The 22,463-nt window shown below is 40.3% G+C and overlaps 1 protein-coding gene across 2 annotated transcripts; it reads left to right on the top strand.

The window, feature by feature from the left end:
• Nucleotides 1-20,982, top strand: STC2 (stanniocalcin 2). Of its 2 annotated transcripts, XM_088133683.1 has the most exons (5): nucleotides 1-2,221; nucleotides 2,701-3,640; nucleotides 5,737-5,879; nucleotides 10,758-10,969; nucleotides 18,133-20,982. In XM_088133683.1, exons 2-5 carry the CDS (start codon nucleotides 3,490-3,492, stop codon nucleotides 18,524-18,526), a joined length of 900 nt encoding a protein of 299 aa, XP_087989809.1. In that variant the 5' UTR covers nucleotides 1-2,221; nucleotides 2,701-3,489; the 3' UTR covers nucleotides 18,527-20,982. The 2 variants fall into 2 exon arrangements, with proteins under 2 accessions (XP_087989809.1, XP_007425945.1); XM_007425883.3 differs by having other exon boundaries at nucleotides 1-3,640.
• Nucleotides 20,983-22,463: the final 1,481 nt, after the last annotated feature.

The raw sequence follows: 22,463 nt of genomic DNA, 5'->3' as shown, positions 1-22,463 counted from the left end.
AAAGGGGTGGGATGGGATGGGGTGGGGTAGGGGGTGTCCCATCACTGCACTCCTTTGTTCTTTTAGTCTTGCACAAAAGCAAGAAGGGCCACAGAGTTAAAGCACTTACAGTACTGTGCGCTGGGCATTCTGGCATTATCACGCAATTCTGGCAGGTCGTCAGCACAGTGTGCTGTGTTCGGCCTTTTTGGAGACAACCACCTGAGGCCAACCGGGGAATCGTTAAGAAGGAACCCTTCAACATCAGCCCAAAACACCCAGTATCTGTTCTGATTCCTTCCACTACCAGTCACCTGACTTTACCTCCAAAATGGCAAAGTATAAAAGATTTCAGACAAATGGCGGGTGCTGTTAGATGCTGGGAGACTGAGGGGGAAACCACTACTTTAACACCAGTTAAGTTCTTTAGAACTTAAAGCCATTTCACTCCAGATCAAAGCCAACATCAGGAGACAGGAAAAGGATGTTGTCAGGGCATGTTTGTACACAGTTAGACACGCATGAGGAATACCCTTTATCAGTAGTGGGCAAAGGCCCAGGAAGAGAGCGAGCTGAACTGCTTCAGAGCCTGGGAATAGCACAAACCATCTTATGTGCTGAAAAGGTATGGCAATAAAGTCAGAGGAGAAAAGAAATCACCCCGATGATAGTGAATGTCACACTCACAAATCAGGATACCACTTGGCAGCGACTTGGCAGAGGCAGTGACGGAGGGGCAGGAGTTGGGAATGGGAGGGCAAATGTCATGCTAGCATTGCTTGGTGCCCGCTCAACAGCATTTTAATTCAGTAGCAATACAAAGTCTTTGGTTGTGTTTTCAGTTAACCGAGTGAAAGCACTGAGTTCTAATGGAATCCAAACCTAAGCATACTTAAGAATAAACCACTGGAATCGATGGTGTTTATAGTCAACATTGCTTTGGTTTTTGTGAGTCTCCTCTCTGCTTAACCCTGCAAATCCTCAATTTTTCTCAAAATAATCCTCTTTAAATTCTGTTGTGCATACCTGTGACTGTGGAGCTATACTGCAATTGGGCGGTATGTCTAATCCATAGAACACAGGGCTTTTTCAGTGGTGGTGGCACATTATTTTTTGAAAACCCCCACCACCGGGATGAAAAATGCATCTTTCCTGGAATCCAAGAGCGTGTTAAAAAATTCTATTCCAGCTCGCTTTTAATTAAACGTTGCACACTGCAGGCTTTGTCTATTGTTTTAAAATGCTGCTGTACTGAGTGTTTGGCTTGTGGCATACAATAATTATTTTCGGCTTTTAATCGTCCTCGGGAAGGCTTTGTGATGAAAGACATGGCAACTATTGGAAGGAATGACACAGGATCCATCATAAATAAAGAGCCAAAGCCTACAAAATGATCTTCCCGAATTACCCGCCCCTCTCTTTTTTCTCTGCACAACGCTGGGCCTGGAAAAATCTTAACAAAGAAAGTTTGTGATGCTTTGTACAGCAGGCGGCTTGAAAGGAAACGTGGTTTCTATGCCCGGCGCTGGATGGAGGCGGAGGGGAGTGGAAGAAAGACCTCCATGGCTATGCCGCGCAATGTCACGTCTTCCTCCCAGAGCACCGTTTGCTTCTGGAGGTGTGAGTGGATTCTCTCAAGTGCATTTTGACAGCTGGGAGCAGGAGAATCGTGGCGGCGGCGGCGGCGGCGGCGGCGGCGGCAGCTGAAGACATTCCTCCCCGCGCTGCGCCCCTCCTCCTCCGGGAAGTCGGCTCGGCCCGGCCCTAACCTAGAGCGCCGGGACCCAGCCGTTTGCTCCTTCTCCTCCTCTTCGGCTCGCAGCTTCGCACTAGCCAGACAGGCCCGGGGAGTCCGCGTCGCGTTTCCCTCACAGTAGAGCGCTGGAGGCAAGAAGTTGGCGGCGCGTCTGATGAAATCTCCAAAGTCGGTTGCTGCAGCTTAAGTGCAGGAAGGAAGCCGGGGGGGGGGGGGAGAGGCGCGCCCCCGCAGCCCACCACCTGCTTTTCCCGCCTTCCTCCAAGCAAAAGGGGAGGCGGATGGTGGCTTATTTGAATTGATTATCGATACTTTGCAGTTAGCTGCCGCCGGATGACTCAGCCGGACGGCTTGCTTTCGGTGGCAATCCGAGGTGGGACCACTTCGCCGTCCTTGGGAAGAGGTTTCAGTTGCCTCAGGTTCCATGCGGAGCGGAAAAAAAGGAGGGCAGGAAGAGGGGCAGGACTTTTTTTAAAAAGCAAATCCGTGAGTATAAAGCAGAGATGATGCAACGACTGCGGTGGAGTTACAGAAGAAAGGGTTTCATGTGTTCCCGCCCCCCTCCCCAATAATCCGCAGGCCTGCAAAATGAAATCCTCGTGACTGGGAGCGCGATAGGATTGGGGATGGAGAAGGTTCAATGTGGAGTTTCAAACCAACTCTTTTTTTCCATTGGAACATTTTCCATCTTTATTTTTCCATTCAGCAAAAGGGCACAAATCCTTGTCTCTGAGTCCCTCCCACCCCGTATCAGGGAAGGGAGCAGGAGTTCTAGGCAGTTATAAACAGCTCGTGCTGCCAACTAAGTTGTGAAGAAAATTAATCCAGATCATCAAAGAACGTAGCCTGGTTACTAATATCAACCGGGGCGTGCGTATTACCCAATGTAAAGTCCTCTTGCTCAGACCCAGGAACTCGACTGGATCTCAAATGAAATCTCGACTGTCTTTTCCTTCCCCTTTCAGAGCAACACGAGCGGATTGCAAATGCTTTGGGATCCTCTTGCCACCATATGCTCTGTCTCGAGCGCCCATTCGAAATTGGATCTTCGCAACCTACCCTCAGGTCGCGCGTGTGTTACTTGCACCAGTTCAGTTGCAGTTACACGAGACAAAGAGAATCTTCCATTAGCGAAAGAAATCTCTCCTGAACTAGTGACCTTTGTCTACCTTGGCAAAATTATTGCTAGCATCCCCGGTGGTATAGTCTCCTGCGTACCTACAGAGGGGGTATACTAAGCCAATCTTGGGGGGGAAGTCACCCCAAACTTTCTGTTCTCACTGCAATAGCGTGCCTTTTCCCGCCGATCTTGCATTCGATTGTGCAAAACACTTGGCTTTGTCGTGATCTACTACTTACACGACCTCCGCTACTTGCTTGTGCAACCTGCAGTTCGATGCAGCAACTTCGCATCCCGAGCTATAATCGCGGCTCTCTCGAGTGCGTAGTAATACTTTGGAGAAGGCCACGCCCCCGAGCTGGTGTCAGAGTGAAATAGAGGCTCCGGTTGGTCGGGTTGGCGGACAACATCTGCTGGACTCCTTCATTCAAGTGACACCCGAGCTTTGAGACATATTTGAGGAACCATCGGTTGCCTTTCCGGGCCACTTTCAGTACTTCTATCAGCGCCGTTCACTTCGCTCTGTGTGCGCGTAGGTGGGAAGATCGGAGATCCCGGGTCTTTTGCAAAGAAGCGAAGAGAGAGAGGGGGCTTGGCGGCCTCCAGTCGGCGTGGTTAGGTACACACAAGGACCATGTGTGCGGAGTGCTTACGGAAAGTGCTGACCCTGGCGTTGGTCTTTGCAAGCGTTGATGCGGTGGTGGGCACCGAAGCCACCCACCCTCCGGAAGGTGTCCAGGAGAGAGCTCCTCAGCAAAAAGGGCGGATGTCTCTGCAAAATTCAGGTAGGTGATTATTTCTTGAGGTTCAAAACGCATCCGTGTGTTTTCCATTTCTGAGGCGAGGAAACTGCGTTTTAAGTCCAGAACCAGTTGTACTCCAATTTTTTGAGATTAGACTTCGGTGCGGCGTGTGTCTGAGACAGGAGATGCGTCGCTAGGTGATAAGCATCGTTCTTGTAGGCGCGGGGAGTGACAAGCAGAAGTCAGTTAAGGGAAGAGAAGCGCTTCCTGCAGCTTGGAAGCGCTGGCTAGCCAAGCACGTGTTCCACCATTTGAACTACTGTGCAGAGGCAGCCCTTCCATCTTCTAAGCAGGCAAAGAAAGTCATCGCACTGGGCACGCAGTACTGTAGTGAAAGTTAAATCAGATTTTCATTTTAATCAGGAGGATAGTGCTCCCTCCCTCTATTTCTCTGCTTAAAAATAAAAACCCACGATTCGAAGGACTTGCGGAACTATGTTGGTCTTTGCACGTCGTAAACTGGTCAGCTCCCATCCTTTAAATAAAAGAAAAAGGCGGAAGGAGGGAGGGCACAGGCGTCAGCGCAGGTTTAACATTTAATAGAGAAAGGGGAAAGCGTTCAGAAGTGAGTAGACCCGAGCCAAAGTGCTGAAAATCCTTTTTCTGCTGTAAGAGAGGCATCCAACCAGCAGGGGTATTTTCTCCCACCACTTTTTTTTAAATAATCTTTTAATGCTTTTAGTGCTCCTTTCTTGGAATCTTTTCGGATCTTTTGCCCAGCGTGCGTGGAAAGAAATTTGGGAGACCCCTTTCCGGCTGTTCCCCACTTGTTCACAGTAGGGGCGCTGGCTGCCCAAGGCTTCGAAGAACTACCCACAGGACAGGCGGGGATATACAGTACAGACGCTCCGTGCACCCGGGGTAGAGAACTGCTTCCTCACGTGAATCGCCCCTCGAGGCGGTTCTCAGCCCGCGGGGCCAGAGCGTATGCTCGGAACTCTTGCATCGGACCCGAGGCCAGCCTGAAGCGAAAGCTGCACCTAAATCCAAGCTGCACACTTACACAACGCTGGACAAAGAAACTCCTTCTCCCTCTTCGCTATGTGCAGCTTCCCCTTTATGTATAAAACAATGCAGACAGCCTTGCTGAGAAGAGAAGGCGATGTGGCGGCAATACAGTATCCCGTTTTGCTTTTTCAGGCTCCGGTCCGATCGTTTGGGTTTTGTTTTTGTTCTTTTTCTTCAAAGGAGGGGTTGGCTGCATATTTCTTTTGCACTGTTCTGTTTCTGTGAAACTAATCCCAGGATGGGCTTCTACTTGGCCTTTTAGACATTCCCATTTTCTTTAATAAATTGAAAGAAACCTCTAGGGTCTTCTGTGGCTTGCATACCCTTGGAGGGAGGGAGTTCCAGAATGTCTAATTTTACTGTTATTGTTGTTGTCAGGGATATAGGTTTCAGTTTGACACTTACCCCAATTAACACAGTGGTGGTATATGCTGGTAAATAGGTATGGAATAGAAATAGGCATGGAATAGAAAAAGCCCTGCAGATTTATCAGAAGCTTTGCAAATGATTTCATTAATTTAAAAATGTGCTTACTTTGAGGAAAGTATTTGAGGATGCTAGTTCAGATGAGAAGACCCAATAAATAGTTGCATAACTTCCTCAGATGCAGTTTTCCTTGAACTAGTATTGAATTTTGGACCGTAATTCATGAAGATCAAATCAACACAATATTTTTAATTAACTTTCCTTCCATGATGATCAAAGAGGTATACTTGAATCTCATCCCATTTTATCTATACAACAACCTTTTGAGGTAGGTTAGAATGAGAGTTCACGCAGTGATTTTCATGGCTTGGGTGGAGATTTTAACTTGTCTCCCCAGTTCAATGTAATAATTTAAACAACTGCATCATATTGACTTGTGTTAGTAAGTTAGTTTGGTCATGGTTTTAATAGTGACTTTCTGTTTTGATCATATAATTGTTTGCAAAGCAAGGGAAGTTGTTTATATCTCATGCATTACACTTTGTTCCCCTTTTTAAAGGAAGAAGTTGTTAACAAAGTAATCTTTTGCCTACAAGTATGTGTAATAGTTTTAGACATTTACTGTGGTGACTGTTCATTTTCAGCTGAAATCCAGCACTGCCTGGTCAGTGCTGGTGATGTTGGGTGCAGTGTATTTGAGTGCTTTGAAAACAACTCTTGTGAGATTCGAGGTTTACATGAGATCTGCATGACGTTTCTCCACAACGCTGGAAAGTTTGATGCCCAGGTAAGCAAATGCAACAATTTGAGGCATAGACAGCTAGATCCAGAAGCTGCTAATGTGGAAGTATAAAACAGTGTGGAGTTTGGTTAAAATTACTAGTTGATGTTTTAATCAAGCTTCCTATTTCAGAGCAAGCAAACAGGTTCTAAACTTCCTTGAACAGAATATATTTATAATGTAGAACATTAATTCTTCATAGATACTTTTATTAACCTTCTATCTCACCTTCATCACCTACACAACCCTCTTTTAGTGCCCCAACATATTTTGCAGCTCCCATTCAAGCTCTTCCAGTTAAAACATACATGTAATTCCACATTAGGAGCCTTTAGATCTGTGGATAAAACTAAAACAGATATGTATGTGTGAACCAGAATGGGTATTACAGAGTTACACAATACTGTGTTTGTACTACTGTATGTGAAATACCAAATAGCATCATCCCCTTACCAAGCGCTGATCAAGGGCTAGGTTAATATTTATGGGAAATAATTTTCATCCCCAAATAAGTGATAAGACTATATGGAGCAAAGCAGAAGGTCCCATTGCTAAAGAACACTATTGCTGAGTTTGAAAAAGAATTTACCTCTTGTATTAACGGTGTGTCACTGGCCCAGTGGAAGCAAGAGGTTTGGATTAATGGGTAGTTATTCCCATCTAATAATCTTTATTTATTTGGCACTGCTATTACATTTCTCATATAGTCTCTTTCTTAGGTAAGTTTACAATTAGAAACATCAAAATTATTAAAATACAGTGATAAATGCAAACAATATGAAGATGTATTCATTAAAGGGGGAGGGGAAAAGAGGATACAAAACTATTTATTCATAACATTCACATAGAGAAAGCCTGGATGAAGAAAAAAAATTCAACACATGTCTAAAAATATAATCGTAGATGCCTTGTGGATTTAGGGGAAGAGCACTGATTTGGAAACCTCGCAGTTCCAAGTATAAATCACTAAGTATGGCAAATCCAAGCCATAGTGACATTTTAGACAAATGAATTCCGGATGATAATAATGATAGAAGATAATGCAATAATATAACAGTGGGTCACCCCTTAATGTCATCCCACCCTTGCTGCTTTGGGGAGGAGCCTTCCTCTTAACTGAGGTGCTGGCATTGCCAATTTATCCTAAAAGTCTTTACTCCTGAGGCTGAGACTTTACTGATGTCACTGAGAGACACCAAGCCTTCTTCTTGGCATATTAAAATGGAAGGGGTTTTTATTCTGGATGCCTCAATCCATGGATGCCAAGTGAGGAATTCTCTTGCTCAATCTTGTCTCTGACTCCTTTTATATGATCAGACAAATCAATTTCTGCAGAGGAATACTGAGCCACAGTGTCACTGGAAGTAACTGTGTCTCTGCTGCTTTATTCAAGTGATTCCTTGGCAGCCCACCAACGTCAAAGTACATTCCTTAGCCAGAGTCTGATATTAAATTTGTCTCTTTCATTTTCTCTCCAAACTGTTTGTACATTGTTGAAGCATCCTGTTATTATGCTTTATACAACAACTCTCCCATTTCAGCAAAGAGAACAAAAACATTACAATGGTCAGACGCATTTGGCTTGACTGGCAGTTTACAGAATGTGCATATATAACTAAAGGTTTCAGCCATAACCAGTGGCACTTACAGTGATAGAAAGGAGAGCTGTTTTGCAGATAAAAATGCTCTATAATATTAGATCATAAGGCTGTTCCTCACTTTGATGGGTCTTAAAAACAGATTTTTGTAGAAATTTTTTATTTGCTTTTCCAGGCATATAAGGATATCTGTTTCCGTTCAAATTAATGGGAATTTTTTATCCTTTTCATTACTGTTTTAATGGCTTTGAAAAAAATTCTGCTTTGGCCTTTTCTTTCTTTCTTAAAAAAACAAAACCTTGTATTAGATTATCATATACATTTTTCACAATGGGATTTTTTTTCAAGTCCATAGCACATTTTCCCATCATCCTTTTTTATTTAAAAAAATTCTAAGTAACAATATATTTATTCAAGTGTCACTTTAATATTTTTCATATTCTTGCTGACTGTTCCTATAGACAAGATTATAATCTCTTACACACTCCAAATAATATTGAAGTTTCTTCCTTTGCTATTACAAAAACCAAACTAATAAATGAAATATTTTGTCAGTGATCAGCAGCGAGTATCCCTTCCCTTCAAATGCACTGTAGTCTTATAAGACAAAAACAAGTTTAATCTATCTGCTTCTTTAGAAAAGAAGGACCAACAGAAGAAGTTCCAGTTCTCACAACCACAGATACAATTATGCTGCCATAAAATTTGAGTAGGAATAAGAAAGGCAGTTAGCCTTTATGTCTTATTGATCAGTGAGTGCTCATTAGCTTGGATGAGTGGAAACTTTTAAAAATGGGAGGAATGCAAGAGTGTGGCCATTTGCTATCATTCAGCAAAAAGAATTGCTGTCCAGTTATTCAGACATTGTAGTTTATCACTGAAGTATGACTGACTTTCAGAAATAGGAAGAAAAGGAGGCGGACTAAGGCTAATAAGTTGCTTAGTTCTTCTTTACATGTGTCACAAATATAGTTAGAAGTGCATCAGACATTTTGTTACTTTTTTAAGGCTTCCATCTTTTTCCTAACTTTTGCGGAAGTTGAAAAAGAAACGATCACACCAATATATATTGATATCAGAATGCTATGAGACGGGCTTAAGGATGATCTTTTTTAGGGTTGAGAAGTTTCTCTGAATAGATATGGATAACAGGAAAAAAGAAGAGAGAAATAGGCTTTAACAATTACAGAGATAGAACCTCAGTCCTAGGATACACGCTTATCTAGCAACAAATCCCACTGAATTTAATGGACTTAGTCCATGCATAGGACTACTCCTTTTTATTGGGGAAGCATCACTGTGTTCATGTGGGTTTATTTCCAAACAAAACAGGATTGTGTCTCTGAAGACAAAAGCCATATTGCACTAGTTAACCTCCACAGTGGGGCAGAAGAATACTTAGGATAGCAAATCCCCAACGCCTGGCAACCAGAAAATCATTTTAATCTTCTCATGCCTCCTACAACTTCCATAATTTCTTAACAATTGCCACATGCTTTAAAAATCATCTGGCTAAAAGTACCTTTCAAGAACATACCGCAATATTAGCTGTGCTATCAATTTAGTATCAGTAGAATCAGGTTGGTCTTACCAGTTTAGCATTATCATCAAGGTTCCTCACCCTCCAGAGGCAGTGGAAAATAAATCCCTGTCCAGCTCTCCCTTTGGACCAAGCAAAAAGGGAGGAGGGTGAGCCTCACAGAGGTCAACTAATAGCAAGACTGTGTCAATTTGCTTTGCACATTGGTAAGTCAACTCCCAGGTTTTAGCAGAACTGTGGAACCTTTTTAACTCCAGATTGAGATGAAGCTTTAAACTCAGAAAACTCACTTTTTCAACATAGCCTCATTCCCTTCCATGACCATCATGAATGAAGTGTTTCCAGTTTGACTGAGCAACTCTGAAAAGTAGTCAAAATGAGCAAGTAAAGAGTCTTGGAGAGAATATACAAGTGGCATGGACACACTGGATTTTTGTTCTCCTTGCAGCCTCCATTTGTCTTAGTATCTTTTCTGAATGTTGTGGGAAGTAGATTTGGGAGACACTCATATGAGCAGGAGTCCTCTCGTGCAATATGGAATCAAGGTCTCTTCCTGGACAATCTACAGTAGCAGGGGGGTGGGGTTGCAGTGTGCTTTCTTGTGGTCCACGTGGCTTAACTGGCAGTGGCTGGCAATATTGCATAAATTGGATTTTCCACAGTAACCAGGACAGGATCACTCAAAAGACATTGTGGGAAGTTTAAAATGTTGCTTTCACCTGCCAGGCATGAGAGATTGGAAGCAGGAGACTAGGGCAGTGCAACTGTTGGCAACAATAACTACACAAAGAATGTTACATGCTAATGCCTGACTTCAGGCTATTCAAATAGCAAAGATGCTACATGAAGGGTACTGAGAAATGTCAACTTGGCAGGTCAGTTTCCAGAGAGCGGTGTCATAGCATAACAGTAAAAGAGTAATGGCAGGTCAGTATTTTCATCCCAAACCCTCTCACAACATAAGTCTCACAGTCTCATGGAGAGTTTTTAGGCTGCCTTCTGAAGTCTGCTGGCATCAGAATGAGGACTCTGTATTGCCATGAGAATAATGCGTATCACCATTGGTTTTGAACAATTTGAAATCAATTGTCTGCACAGGGCTATCGTTACAGGAAAGCATACCCAACAGCTTATGTATAGCTCTCCAAGAGTCCTTGATAAGAGGAGCAATTCAGCTCTGTCTTATGCTGTTTTCTGAAATTCTTGTATTGCTGGCTAACTGAGAATTTGCAGGGTGAATATAGAAGCAAGAAGACATTAGAAGAACTTCCAGGACCAAAACAAACAGCATCATGTTTATTTAAATTGTCCCCATGAATTACTCACAGCACCAGGGGCCCCTCCACCATCTGCCAGCGTGAGCCCATGTGGCGAGGACAGTCTCTCAAATTCAGCTGCAAAGGGGTTGCTTTCATCGGGCATGTTTTATAGCCCTGCAACTTCTCTCTCCCCCTCCACCCCCAGAGTTGCTCAGTTTAGGCTTCAGCAAAGGAAGGTTAGATATTAATGAGGATTAAATGTCTGGCAGGCACTGGGCACCTGCTACGACAAAAGAAGGAAATAATTATCTGATTAGGGTTAGAGCAAAACCTTTGTTATCTCACAACTTGCAAAAGTAAATAGGAAGAGCTAGCTTGTCTAAGCAGCCTCTCTTCCAGGTGTAAATAGAAAAATGGAGGTCAATCACAGGACATATGCTTAATGGAATTGCATTCAGTTGTGCTTTTTCTTCTTTTCTCACCTCAGGGAAAATCCTTCATTAAAGATGCCCTGAGATGCAAGGCACATGCCTTGCGGCACAAGTTTAGTTGTATCAGTCGCAAATGTCCCGCCATCAAAGAGATGGTGTTCCAGCTACAGCGAGAATGCTACCAGAAGCATGATCTCTGCTCTGCAGCCAAAGAGAATGTCCAGGTCATTGTGGAGATGATTCACTTCAAAGACTTGCTGCAACACGAGTAAGTAAACAGGGAGCACCTAATCTGCTTTGTAGGTTCAGGCCAAGGTGCATATCCCCGAATTTTATTCATCTCAAGTTTGTATGCGTAGTTAGAGGGAAGTTTCCAGTTCACAGCATTTAGTGATACAAATGAGCCATAGCGATCCCCTTAGAGATGTAGCCATGCTACGATGATGGCATTGCAGAACTAAGTTGGCCGTTGCCAATTTTTTAGGACCCTTCTATATAAATGGGTTGCCAGCTCTCATTCTTTTCCTTTTTGGACAATCTGATCGTTTTCAGAATTGTCCCTTTAATATACTCAGATATAATTGTGAGATCTGAGACTTATTTTATATAGTACAACAGTGGTATGAATTTACCATGTATATGCTTTACATATAAAATGGCCATTCTTTTTTCATGGTCATTTGCTATCAAAAAAACCCGCCTTCTAACGTATCGTTCAGATTCATGCATTAGGAAGAAAAAATATATGATTATCTCATGCACAGAAGTGGGAACATGCTCAGATCTGAATATAGATCTGCTCCTGTTATAATGTGAGTATTGACCATGGTGTAGAATTTCTGTGTAAAGGAAAAAAATTCACATTATCATATGGAGGAGCAGGGGCATCCACCAGGAGAATAAAAAAATCAAGATGGCAGGCATAACCATACTATTGAAGTCCTATCCTTTTTTATGAGCATGCAATGCATGTTAAAAAGGGGTGGGGCTTTGATCATTCTCACCATCTTGACTTTTTTTACCCCCATCTCTGTCCTTAAGTATTCCGTGGATGCTTCTGGTTGCTGCATCACATGTTGCATAATTGGCTTATACATCATGAAGGAAACTGCCAGTCCTCACCAACACACAACCTCTCAGTCCTTGCTGAAACTTAAAACATGTAGAATTCTATTGAAGCCAACTTTTTGTGAATGGTTGGCAGAAACCTTACTCTTAATATCTAACCTGCCAAAATATTGGTACAAATACTCCACTTAACTTCTCCAATCTCCCATTCAAAAGCTTATTTTCTCTACTCCAAGAATGACAACAAACAGATACTTAAAACCTATAATTACTAGCCCTTTAAATTCATTTTTTCAGTGAATTCTGTATTAGGTATTTGTTTGGATCAGAATACCTTTAAAAATAATGCAGTTTTGACAGCAATTTAACCATTAAATCTAGAAGCATTTTTTAATGTTTCTAAAATTAACTGAAGAAACAGCTTCCCTCTATAGTCTTTCTTACTCCATCTACAGTTCAGTACACGATTAATAGCATTGCAACTGCTTGATGTTGGAGCTGATGTAGAATTAATAGCTTTGCAACTGCTTGATGTTGGAGCTGATGTAGTAAAACAGAGTGTAAAATTCATCTCACTACATGGCAGCTAGGAAACTAAGTAGCTGAATCACCATGGGAGAGGATCTTACCTTCATGGTAATTTATGCAGTACTATTGACAACAGTGTTCCGCTCCACGTGCTGCTCTTTGCAGATGGAGTCTCCTTCCTTATCTGTAGTGGAGAATGCTCCATGTGTGGGTCTTCTTTGCTCCTTACAGAAAGGTTCATGCTGCAGAAAATGGAGTAGAATTTCTGCTCTGGAGTTCTTGGAGCAGAATATTAACCCGTGAAAATCCTTTTACAGACCTATACACACCTCTAAACTAGGAAAATAATGCCATTGTTGTGTGGAAACAACCTAGAAACTTGGGAGTGAAGTTGTCTATCCTGAACAAACTCTGTTTCTTCTATTCTTGTGCATAGCTTTTATAGCCTAGTACATTTGTATACTGCTTATGCTATTTATAAAACAACTTCTTTGTACAATGTCACAAATTATAAAATATTATCAACTATAAAATAGTTTGTGACATTTACTAAAGCACCTGGCAGTTTTCTATCTACACATTTTATTTACTCAGAAGGTAAAATTCAGGGCATATAACTACATCTCTCGAAGTGTGGTTAAATTCCAGGCTAAGTAGTGAGTTCTAAGATGGAGATATCTCAGAAACCTCTACCTTAAAAGAGGTACCGCTTTACATTTAAAATTCTCCATGCATGACTTCAGAAAATAATAATCTACCTTGTTACAGCCACCCAATTCCAATGGACTCTTCCTTTGATACAAAACCAAAAAATCCATAGAAACAGATAAAACATAAAATCACACAGACAACCCCAAATTTAAACAATCTTAAAACCAATACAAAACAAACAAAACAGGGGCCCCAAAAGTACAATACAGTAATACATTAACCCCAGACTTATTGATCTTTCTTATACAGTATATTTATTGGCAACAGTCTGCTCATAAATACCTGATCTTCATGCAAATGTGTTATTTAGTACAGAATTACAGCCATTCCATAGTCTTATTTACTGGTTATTCTTTAGCACCTGTAATAATGCATTGCAGTTACCTCAGTGATACCTAAAGGGCCTGTTTTATTTATAATCCTAGTGCAATAGACTCAAACATGTCTGTATTCTTGAATGTTTTGTGTGCAAGCAATGTATCAGTCAAGTGTGGATCATGTCGCATTATGCATCTTCCATAGAGGATATAACTCACATCATCTTTTAATGACAAGTAGGGTTGTGGGATTTTTTTTCCTTCTTCTGTAAGATGGAATGGTGCCAGGGATAATAAAGGCTTTGTCTCAGTTTCAGACTAACACTTGTACTGCATTGGAGTAGCAAGTCAAATAGCTCTTGCATGCTGGGTGAGATAATGTCTTAAGTAATTTTGCCTCCTTGAGTAATTCTGCCTTGGAATGCCAAGACAAATGCCTCTTGCATGCCGAGTGAGACAAATATGTCTTTCAGATTCCTGTGGGCCCCTTCCATGAAATTGACAACCAACTAAATTGTAAATGACTGGTAGTTAAATGTGATAGTTTAGTTCAGTGGTTTGCAGAGAGTGTTCTGTGGCAAGATGGAGAAACTGACAGCTTACCCATCACCACTGAATTTGCCCAGGAGACAACGACATGCGCCTTCCCAACTCACTCAATTTGATGGTGAGATGCAACAGCCTAATCATGACCCTTCCAAACAAAGCATGCACAATAGAACATGTCCCAGAATCCACAGCAAGTTTCCGAGGCAGAACTGTTCCTTGGCAAAAAGGCTGCTGCAAGAATTATTCAAGGAAGGAAGACAAATGTAGACTTAAATAGAGCAAAAAAAAAAAAAAAACTGGCCTCTACTCATAAGCTGTGTAAGACTGGTGCTGAATTTTGCTCTCCTGCTCTCATAATTAACCACAAAAAGGGAGGGCAGGTTTTGCCCATTCAAATTTCAGGCCAAATGTTCAACTTTTCAAATACTTGGCCCTGGACAACAGTAAACAAATTGTTCTTCCTTCAGCTTGACCTAGCGATGTAAAAATTCTAGAAAATTTGTAAATCTGTAGAAAAACAGGGGGGGGGGGTTCTAATGTTTTTCTAGAAGGGAACAGAATTGGGGAGGGAGAGTTGAAATATATGCAGTAGTATTTTTTTTATATCAACCTTTATAGCTATAAATATGTGGGTGCTGCTCCCAGCTTCTAGCTCGTTCCAGGACTTTGGGGCCCAGTGGAGGGCTAGAACAGCCATCTCTAGGTCAGAACTCAGTAAGAGGAAGCAAGTCCAAGAGTATCCTTCCTTTGCGAAAATAATTGTTAATGTACCCTGGAGTAAGAAATAGTATTTGACAATTGTATTATATTGTGTGCAGGAACTGTAAAGATCTGTGAATAGTTCTGTATATATAGCATTTAAGAAACCATTTTGGAATGAAATGCATTAGTGAACACCTTTCTTTAAAAAATTCTGTGTATCATTTTAAAAGAAAATATTAGGAAATATTTCATAATCCCTGATTGGGGGGTGGGGTGCTTAAGAAAAAAAAAACCTGGGTTTTTTCCTTTACATATATAGCTGGAGTTCATACTATGATGTGATCTGAATTGCCCTTCTTTTTTTTTTCCAAATTTTCCCCTCCCCAATAAGCTGTATCTAGACTATGCCTCTTATTGTGTTTTTAAGAAATAGCATAACTGGAAGTTCAGTGAGGATTAGTCACTTGTAACAACAACACGAAAAAGTGCGAAAATTCTCAGGACTCAACCAACCTTCTTCGGGATAGGAAAAGAAGCACCCCCTCCTCTTCCTTTTTTGCTTTGGCTTCCTGATAAAACCATGCTACATGGAAACAATTGGGCAATCCCTTTTACCTGTGTGGGGGATTTTCTGCCTGACCCAGGCCCGTAACCCAAGGAATAAGATCAAATCAATACCAGCACGTGAGTTAGCCATAGTATACATTACACATTCAAAAAAGTATCCAAATGCCACCTCAACTAAATAGCAATCCAAAATTTCCACTAATCATTATCCTAAACTATCATTACATATTCAAAATAGGCCAAGTGAGGCTGAATTCTATACTACTTCTTTACATTTTTCTCCAATGGTTGTCCATAGTATTATATAAAAGTACTTCAAAAAGCTTATTAAGCACAGTGTTCATACATTAGCTATTTGAAGAGTACTGGAAACTAATAACATAAATTACTGGCTGATTATTGTCTGTTTCACTGCTATGTCTTAGATTAATGAAAAATGTGGTCTTACACTGAATAATCATGCAATTACATGGCTGATGCTGTCATCCTATATTATGTGGACCTGGAAGAGAAAATATGTATTCATTATTAGCAAGATTGTGAACCATAATTCTAGGAAGAGACTCAACATTGGCATGAATTCAATTTTTGTCATTCATCTCAAAACCAGTAACTGAGCAAATTTCCAAGAACTGAAAAGTCTGAGACTTGTGGGCAAAAAAGACTTCTTGATTATTATAATGTTCTCACCAATATAAAATAAATAGACTTCACCAATAAAAAGACTTCTTGATTATTATAATGTTCTCACCAATATAAAATCTAAAGATAAACTGAGTACCTCTATAAAGTTAAAAGATTCTGTAGCAGATATAATGACCTAAAGGCAGTGATGGGATTACCTGCCACCTCTGTTTGCAGAAATTGAAACTAGGCTAGCCATTTAATGTATAGAATCATATCATGAAAAGTTGCCAACTTTGCAGAGATGGAATAGTGTCTTGTAGATCTAATTAATAACAGTAAGGCAAAAGACAAGTTTCTCAAAACACAGGATGCCCTCTAAACTGACAGAAAGAAGATTCTGAATAATATCAGAGAAACTGGTTGTTATATGTATCCAAGTTAGCCTTGCTATTGAATGTGATAACTTGTTGCTAGTGCTGAAGCAGGAAACAGAAAGTAACCCAAAGGAAAATAGTGGCTGTCTTTAATTAAATGCATGAATTATATTAGTAAAGTCAAGAATACATCTGAAGAGTCTCATCTTGAGCAGTGAAGAATCTATCTGGAAAACTTAACCAACTGTGATTTTACATAACTCTCAGCCATGCTAGTTGGGAATTGTTGGAGTTGCAGCCAGCACAGTTGGAGGACATCAGGGTAAGGAAGGCTGCCACATCCAGTTGTAAAAAATTTCAAGAAAGCATCTTTACTTTTTCATTACTTGTAATTACCACAGATAATAATCTCAGATATATAACTGATTAGCGGATGGAGATGTAATACTGCTTTTTTGTAGGCAGTTTATACTGTAATTTCTTCTAGAGACATGCAGAACTTTTGATGCATGGACTGTTCCATAAAGCTGTTTTGGATGGTCCATGGTCCAAATTGAAACTTGCCTTTTGGATGCTTTGATCCACATACAGAACAGAATAGGGCTGCTGTTATCAGCATATGGACCAAAATGCACTTGTCCTGGGCAGAAGTGTTTCAGGAGTGGAGCAAGCATGAGAAAAGGGATCAGCATTTGCAGATAGTTGTGGCAGTGGGAGGCAGGAGAGGGAGAGAAAGAAGACAGTGGGAAGATCAGGCTGGGTGAGGTATGCCATGCGGGAAAGCTGTTCTTTACTCCTGAGGAGTAAAGCACTAAGGAACAGGGCCACATGCCAGTATGTCAGCTGAGGCAAGGAAAGGAAGAGGCTGGAGAGATGGGAAGGGAGGTCCAGTGGGATATGCTGTGCTGGGGCATTGGCACTGGCTACTGAAGGGAGGGTACAGAAAGCTCTGGGAAGATAGGGCAGGAAGGCCAGTGCAAATGCCTTGAAGGGAAAGGAAGAGGTGGATGCCACACGTCAGTCCTACCCTATTTGTCCCATAAAGTCAGTCCAGATCCTTCAAGATTTTGTTTTGGCCAAAACCCAGAACAATAATAAAAGAAAAAATCCTAGATTTTGTTTCTGCTGATCTGCATCCAGTCTAAAACCATTTACCAGGATTCTAGAACATGATGGTATGCTCTGCATTCTAACAAAACATATTTCTTGTTTTGTGCATCCTGCAGCTCTGGTTTCTTCAGTGAAAGCAGTTCTAGATTTTACCGATTAATTCAAATTTACTGGATGATCATTAGGATGATATATTCCATTGAGATAGTGATTTCCCAGAAGTGGTTTAGAAGTAGCTAATCAAACTACATGGGGGGGGGGGGCGGGAATCAGAATTTCCACTTAAGGGGGAAAAAAAACCCCGATTCTTCAAACTATGTTCTTGTTAAATGAGCTCCAAAGCAAACATTGATGTTTTGTTTTAGGACTTGAGCAATGGAGATTAGCTACTGAGGGACAGTTCCTAATGCTGTCAATTTAAAGACCATCTATGACTCTTTTGTTTTTCTTTCTTTCTTTCCTACTCAATGAGATGTTTTGGTGCGCACGTGCATGTGCACACACACACTCAAAGATGGAATTAACTACTGGGGAAACAAGAGGGGGTTACAAGAGAAGTACGACAGCGGCTGGATCTCCTGTAAAATCCCAACAGAATAACTGTAAAAGTCTTCCTGGAAGCACTCAGAATTTCAAGACATGGAAGTCTAGTAATTATCTATTTGTCTTAAGCAAGAATAGTTTTTATATTCCTCCGTGTGTGTGTGTGTGTGCATGAAATATTGAACTCCTAATTAAAAGATGAGATATCAGTCTAATGGATAAAATAATAAACATATGGCTATTGGCTTGCACTCAGTTTGTGTCAATAGCATCCACCTCTTAATGGGGGTATCTGCCACTCATCCATAACCTTGTATTTTTTAATTTTTTCGCAGACCATATGTTGATCTGGTAAACATCCTGCTCACTTGTGGAGAAGAAGTCAAAGAGGCCATCACACAGAGTGTCCAGGCCCAATGTGAGCAGAACTGGGGAAGTCTGTGCTCCATCCTGAGCCTCTGTACTGTAGTTCCACATGGAGATTCTACCTTGGAACCTGAGAAAAAGCCAAATGAGGTCTCAAGAACATCCACTGGCCAAGGAAACCTTGTAATTCACCCTCAGTCTGGTACCAGAGAGAACTCTCAAAGTCCTAGAGGGGAAAGAGGTAGCAGGCTGCCTATGAATGCTCATACTCGCACTAAATCTGGGGGTCATAATTCCAAAGCAACTCATGAGACCATTGAACAGAGAGATGAACTGTCTGACTTCTCTGATATCCAAAGGTGAAAGGAATATACAACCCCCACCCTTCCCCCTCCACCAGAAACTTCCTCCGTTGAGTTCATTTTATCTAGGGGCATTCCAAAAATATATTTACAAGATAAAGGGGCTACGTCAAGCATAGGGCATTGCGGGTTATGGGGCAGCAACAGCCTATGTATTATAAGAAACAGAGGAAAAACAATGACTATTGGTTGCTGATTGTATCCAGCAAATTCAATGTGTAGGTGCAACAAAATGTCTTCATTTAAATCCTTTAATCTCTTGAAAAAAGTAGGAGATGCAGGTTTGGGTTGCCAATATTATTTTTAATTCAGGGATAGATTTGGTCAAATTGTTATTTCTCCATCAATGACTTAAGACTAAATTGTCTAGTTTAGATTAAATTCAACATGATTTTAAGTAGAAAATAATTCAGTCTCTTAACAGAAATTATAAGGGCCCAACATGGGCTGCCTTGACATTTGTAAGGAGTCTAATGAGTATTGTAAGAGGGACCTTCCAGCTGCAAACTTAGTAATCCTCTGAGCCTACATTATGTTCCTTTTTAAGTGACACCATCTGCCTTAAGTATCTCCTTGTGCTGATTTGGGCAGTTTACTCCTCCATCATTCCTTTGAAAATTGGTTGATTACAGAACCAGCTTCTGGATAAGTGAATGGGCCTTCTCAGCTAGTTCAGTATTATACTAGCCTCTTTTTCTTTTTTTAATACACCTAAAAACCCTATTCAGCTTCTGATTTAAGTGGGTTTCCCAAATAGGATATAGTTGCTATTGTAAAACTTGATCAGTCATGACATATTTCTTTGCAGGCTTGATGGAAAGCCTCTTCATATGCTATATCAGAAATCAGTATCACAAAGGTTACAGGGTTGCAGTATTTTTATGCTTTAAGGCCACCTTTATCTGTTAGCTGTTAAAGAAATGGTGTTGGTGAAGTTACGGCAAACCAAGCACTGCAGTTATTTAATCTGGTTAAATATGTGAATTACACACTTCTCCATACCTCTACCCCCATCACATTTTCTTGGAAATATACCCAAATTTGTCAAATTAATGGAACTTGTTTCCACTGAGTATGGTTTAGATTGCCACTTCCATAATCTAGAGTCAGTGTGCTATATTTCATCTTGTTTTTGACCATGTCTTTTTATTATTAGTTTAATATCTAAGATTACTCAGGATGTTACATGTTGAGACTTCAGTCATAACACTTTACTGGAAGAAGAAGGTGTTCCTAAAACTTTAAAAAACTGATAGACTTTTCTGGAAAACAGTATTGCCTAAAATACGTTGGGATTCTGATACCTCTGGTACCCATCTTTTCCAAACTGGTAAACTCTGGATGTGTTGAACTTCAAGTTCCAAAGCCAACTCATGTGAATGATCCCAGGTTGGAGAAGGCAAATTTTGGCTATTCAGGTGCTTAGAAGGAAAGACTAAACCTCAAGTTACTTGTTCACAAAGAATTTAATATCTAAGGTATTCCCAGTCAGTGCATCTTTGGGACAGCTGTGGCTGTTCACATGCATAACATATGCAAAGGTAATCTTGCTGTCACACTGACTGGGAAACTCATAAACTGCAGAAGTGGAGCAGCATAATGTAAATTATTCTTCCCCAACTAGCATCCTCTTAAATGTGCTGGACTTCAAATTCATCACTGGAAGTACAATGGTATCAGGTTCAGGTGTCTCTAATGAAACCCATTCCTCCTTGATGAAGGTGGTTAGAAAAGACTATAAGGACATTGCATTGTATCTGCAGCTCGGAAATATTTGCAACTTTTTTTTTTAGGGTAGTTTTTTGTGATTATGATGAGCAGTGAATCTAGTCACAGTCCTAAATCACCCTTTGAAACAACAAAATGTCTGAGGAGAGATGTAAGTACCCCTTTTTAAAAAATGAACTGATAGAGGGACAATCATGACCACTTCAGAATAAATCATCACACAGAGGTTAAAAAGCCCAAAGACCTTCCAGTATGATTCCCAACTTCTAGACTTCAGTCTATGCGAAGTCTTTTTTATCTATGGGAATCAAAACATGTATGTACCATTGAATGTCTCTGTCAGCAGATTATCTCAGTGTGCATATAATTTATCTTCAGTGATCTAGGGATGTTAATATTTGTTTCACTCACAAGTAACATTAAGAATTTGGGGAGGGGTAAACAGGTCATATAAGCCTAATTTTGTTCCTTTTTATCTCTGTGTGTGAAAATTGGATATATGTGTTCACCTACTGATTCCACATATTCTTTTATTGTAAATATTTAACATTTTTATTTATTATATTTTCTCCATTTAAAAAAATTGAACTGAGCACTGCTGGCTAAGGTAATTTAAATATATGTCAGGACCTGTGTTGTATATATTCATGCCACAAGTACATTTTTGTTATTGTTTAGATCAAGGGAAATATAATTTTATACACTCCATAAAGTTATTGACAGCATCAATCATTTATTTATTGATGTCATTCATTTCTAACAAATACAAGTGCATTTAACCTAATAGTTTTACCAAGATGTGTACAGCTACTTACTTGAAATTTTTTAAATAAAAATGTCAGCTGTCCACTAAGTAGCTTAGTGAGATCTTAACAAAAAAGTTATTTCTTTAAAATTACAGACATAGTTCCAAGCAAAACGTATCTTTCATGCTATATAGTTTTGTTCAGGCAAAGTCCCAGAGCATTCAGAACTTAACTTCCTTCCAGGAAAGCTTGCACAGGGTTGCTTTGCCATAAGCAAATGCTCTTGCTCAGTTCCACATGAGAAGAAAAAACTCCCCCAATTCTAGAGAGCTATTTCTTCATTGTGACATCTTCCCCATAATTTTGGTTGTGAGGGTGAGTTCCCATGGTGGGCTTTAGAGCACACCAAAATCAGTCACACATCTTTTCTATTATCTGTTATAAAAAGTAGCATAATGAAAAAACTCAGACTAACATGCATTACATTCCAAAAACACAGGTTTTGTGGGAAGAGCAAAGTCAGATCCGAGACCACTAAAAATAAGGGTGATTAATGAGCCTGCTCAGAAGCAATAAATGGAGGTCTAGTAGACCAAACCAAAAATTGTGGATCCCTCCATTAAAATTAGAGAGCATGAAACTGGAAACCTGTTTTGTTTTAAACTGAATAAGAGAGTTCTGTTCTTTCAAAACAAAACTCAAAACCACTCCAAGTGTTTTGTTTCAAACTTTAAAGGAAATTCTTAAAACATTTTTAGAAACTGGAACACTTGAAGCATCCCATTGTATTCTATGACTGGAGCATAGAATTGCCACCATTTGAAACAACAAAGGTTTATACCGAAGTCCAAACAAAACTGTTCCAATTTCAAAACAACTCCCAGAATATAAATTTTATTTTGAGCTTGGAACATTTGAAACCTTTTGAGTTCAAAAAGTCTTACGCCCTTTCAGAATTGATGAAAGTCCTGCAGCAAAAATGCATCTCAGTCATAATTCCCTCTCCCTGGAAAACTGAAAAGCTCAGAAGATCCTAAGAACAGTTGCTCTTGAAAGGATAATTTCAACATTCACTAAACAGGATAATTTCAAGTAAAGTCACAAAATCAGACTATAAAGCAGGTGGGTTTTAGCACAGATAAAAGTTACCATTTAAGAAAAAATTAGTTTTGGAATGATTTCTTGCCTTATTGATCTAGAATAATTATACTGAATGTTTTGTTTTTGTTTTTAATGCAGAATATAAAACCTTCAGTTTCCTTGACAGCATTTTTTAAATCTTGTATAGACTATGATCAAGCAAACTCTTGTAATTTCATCTGGATTTAGGTAAGACAGTTCTCCCTCCACCACTCAAACAGGATTAATGATTAGATTTTTACAGATCACTGTATTAGAAACAGGTTCTACCAAATCTTTGTAAAACAGCAGCATACACTGAAAGGCTTGCTAAAAGAAATTAGA

The sequence above is a fragment of the Python bivittatus genome, unplaced genomic scaffold (assembly GCF_059951505.1).
Source record: "Python bivittatus isolate LINGU-HERP-01145 unplaced genomic scaffold, Pbiv_v1 ctg000080_np1212, whole genome shotgun sequence".
NCBI classification, from domain to species: domain Eukaryota; kingdom Metazoa; phylum Chordata; class Lepidosauria; order Squamata; family Pythonidae; genus Python; species Python bivittatus.
The sequence above is the reverse complement of the archived record's forward strand: the minus strand, read 5'-3'. Positions and strand labels throughout refer to the sequence as shown.

Excerpts from the sequence above, each read along its gene's own strand:
- STC2 (XM_088133683.1), top strand. The coding sequence starts at position 3,490 with ATGTGTGCGGAGTGCTTACGGAAAGTGCTGACCCTGGCGTTGGTCTTT. Across the intron at positions 3,641-5,736 it reads GATGTCTCTGCAAAATTCAG|CTGAAATCCAGCACTGCCTG; the intron begins GTAGGTGATTAT and ends GTTCATTTTCAG. Across the intron at positions 5,880-10,757 it reads CTGGAAAGTTTGATGCCCAG|GGAAAATCCTTCATTAAAGA; the intron begins GTAAGCAAATGC and ends TTCTCACCTCAG.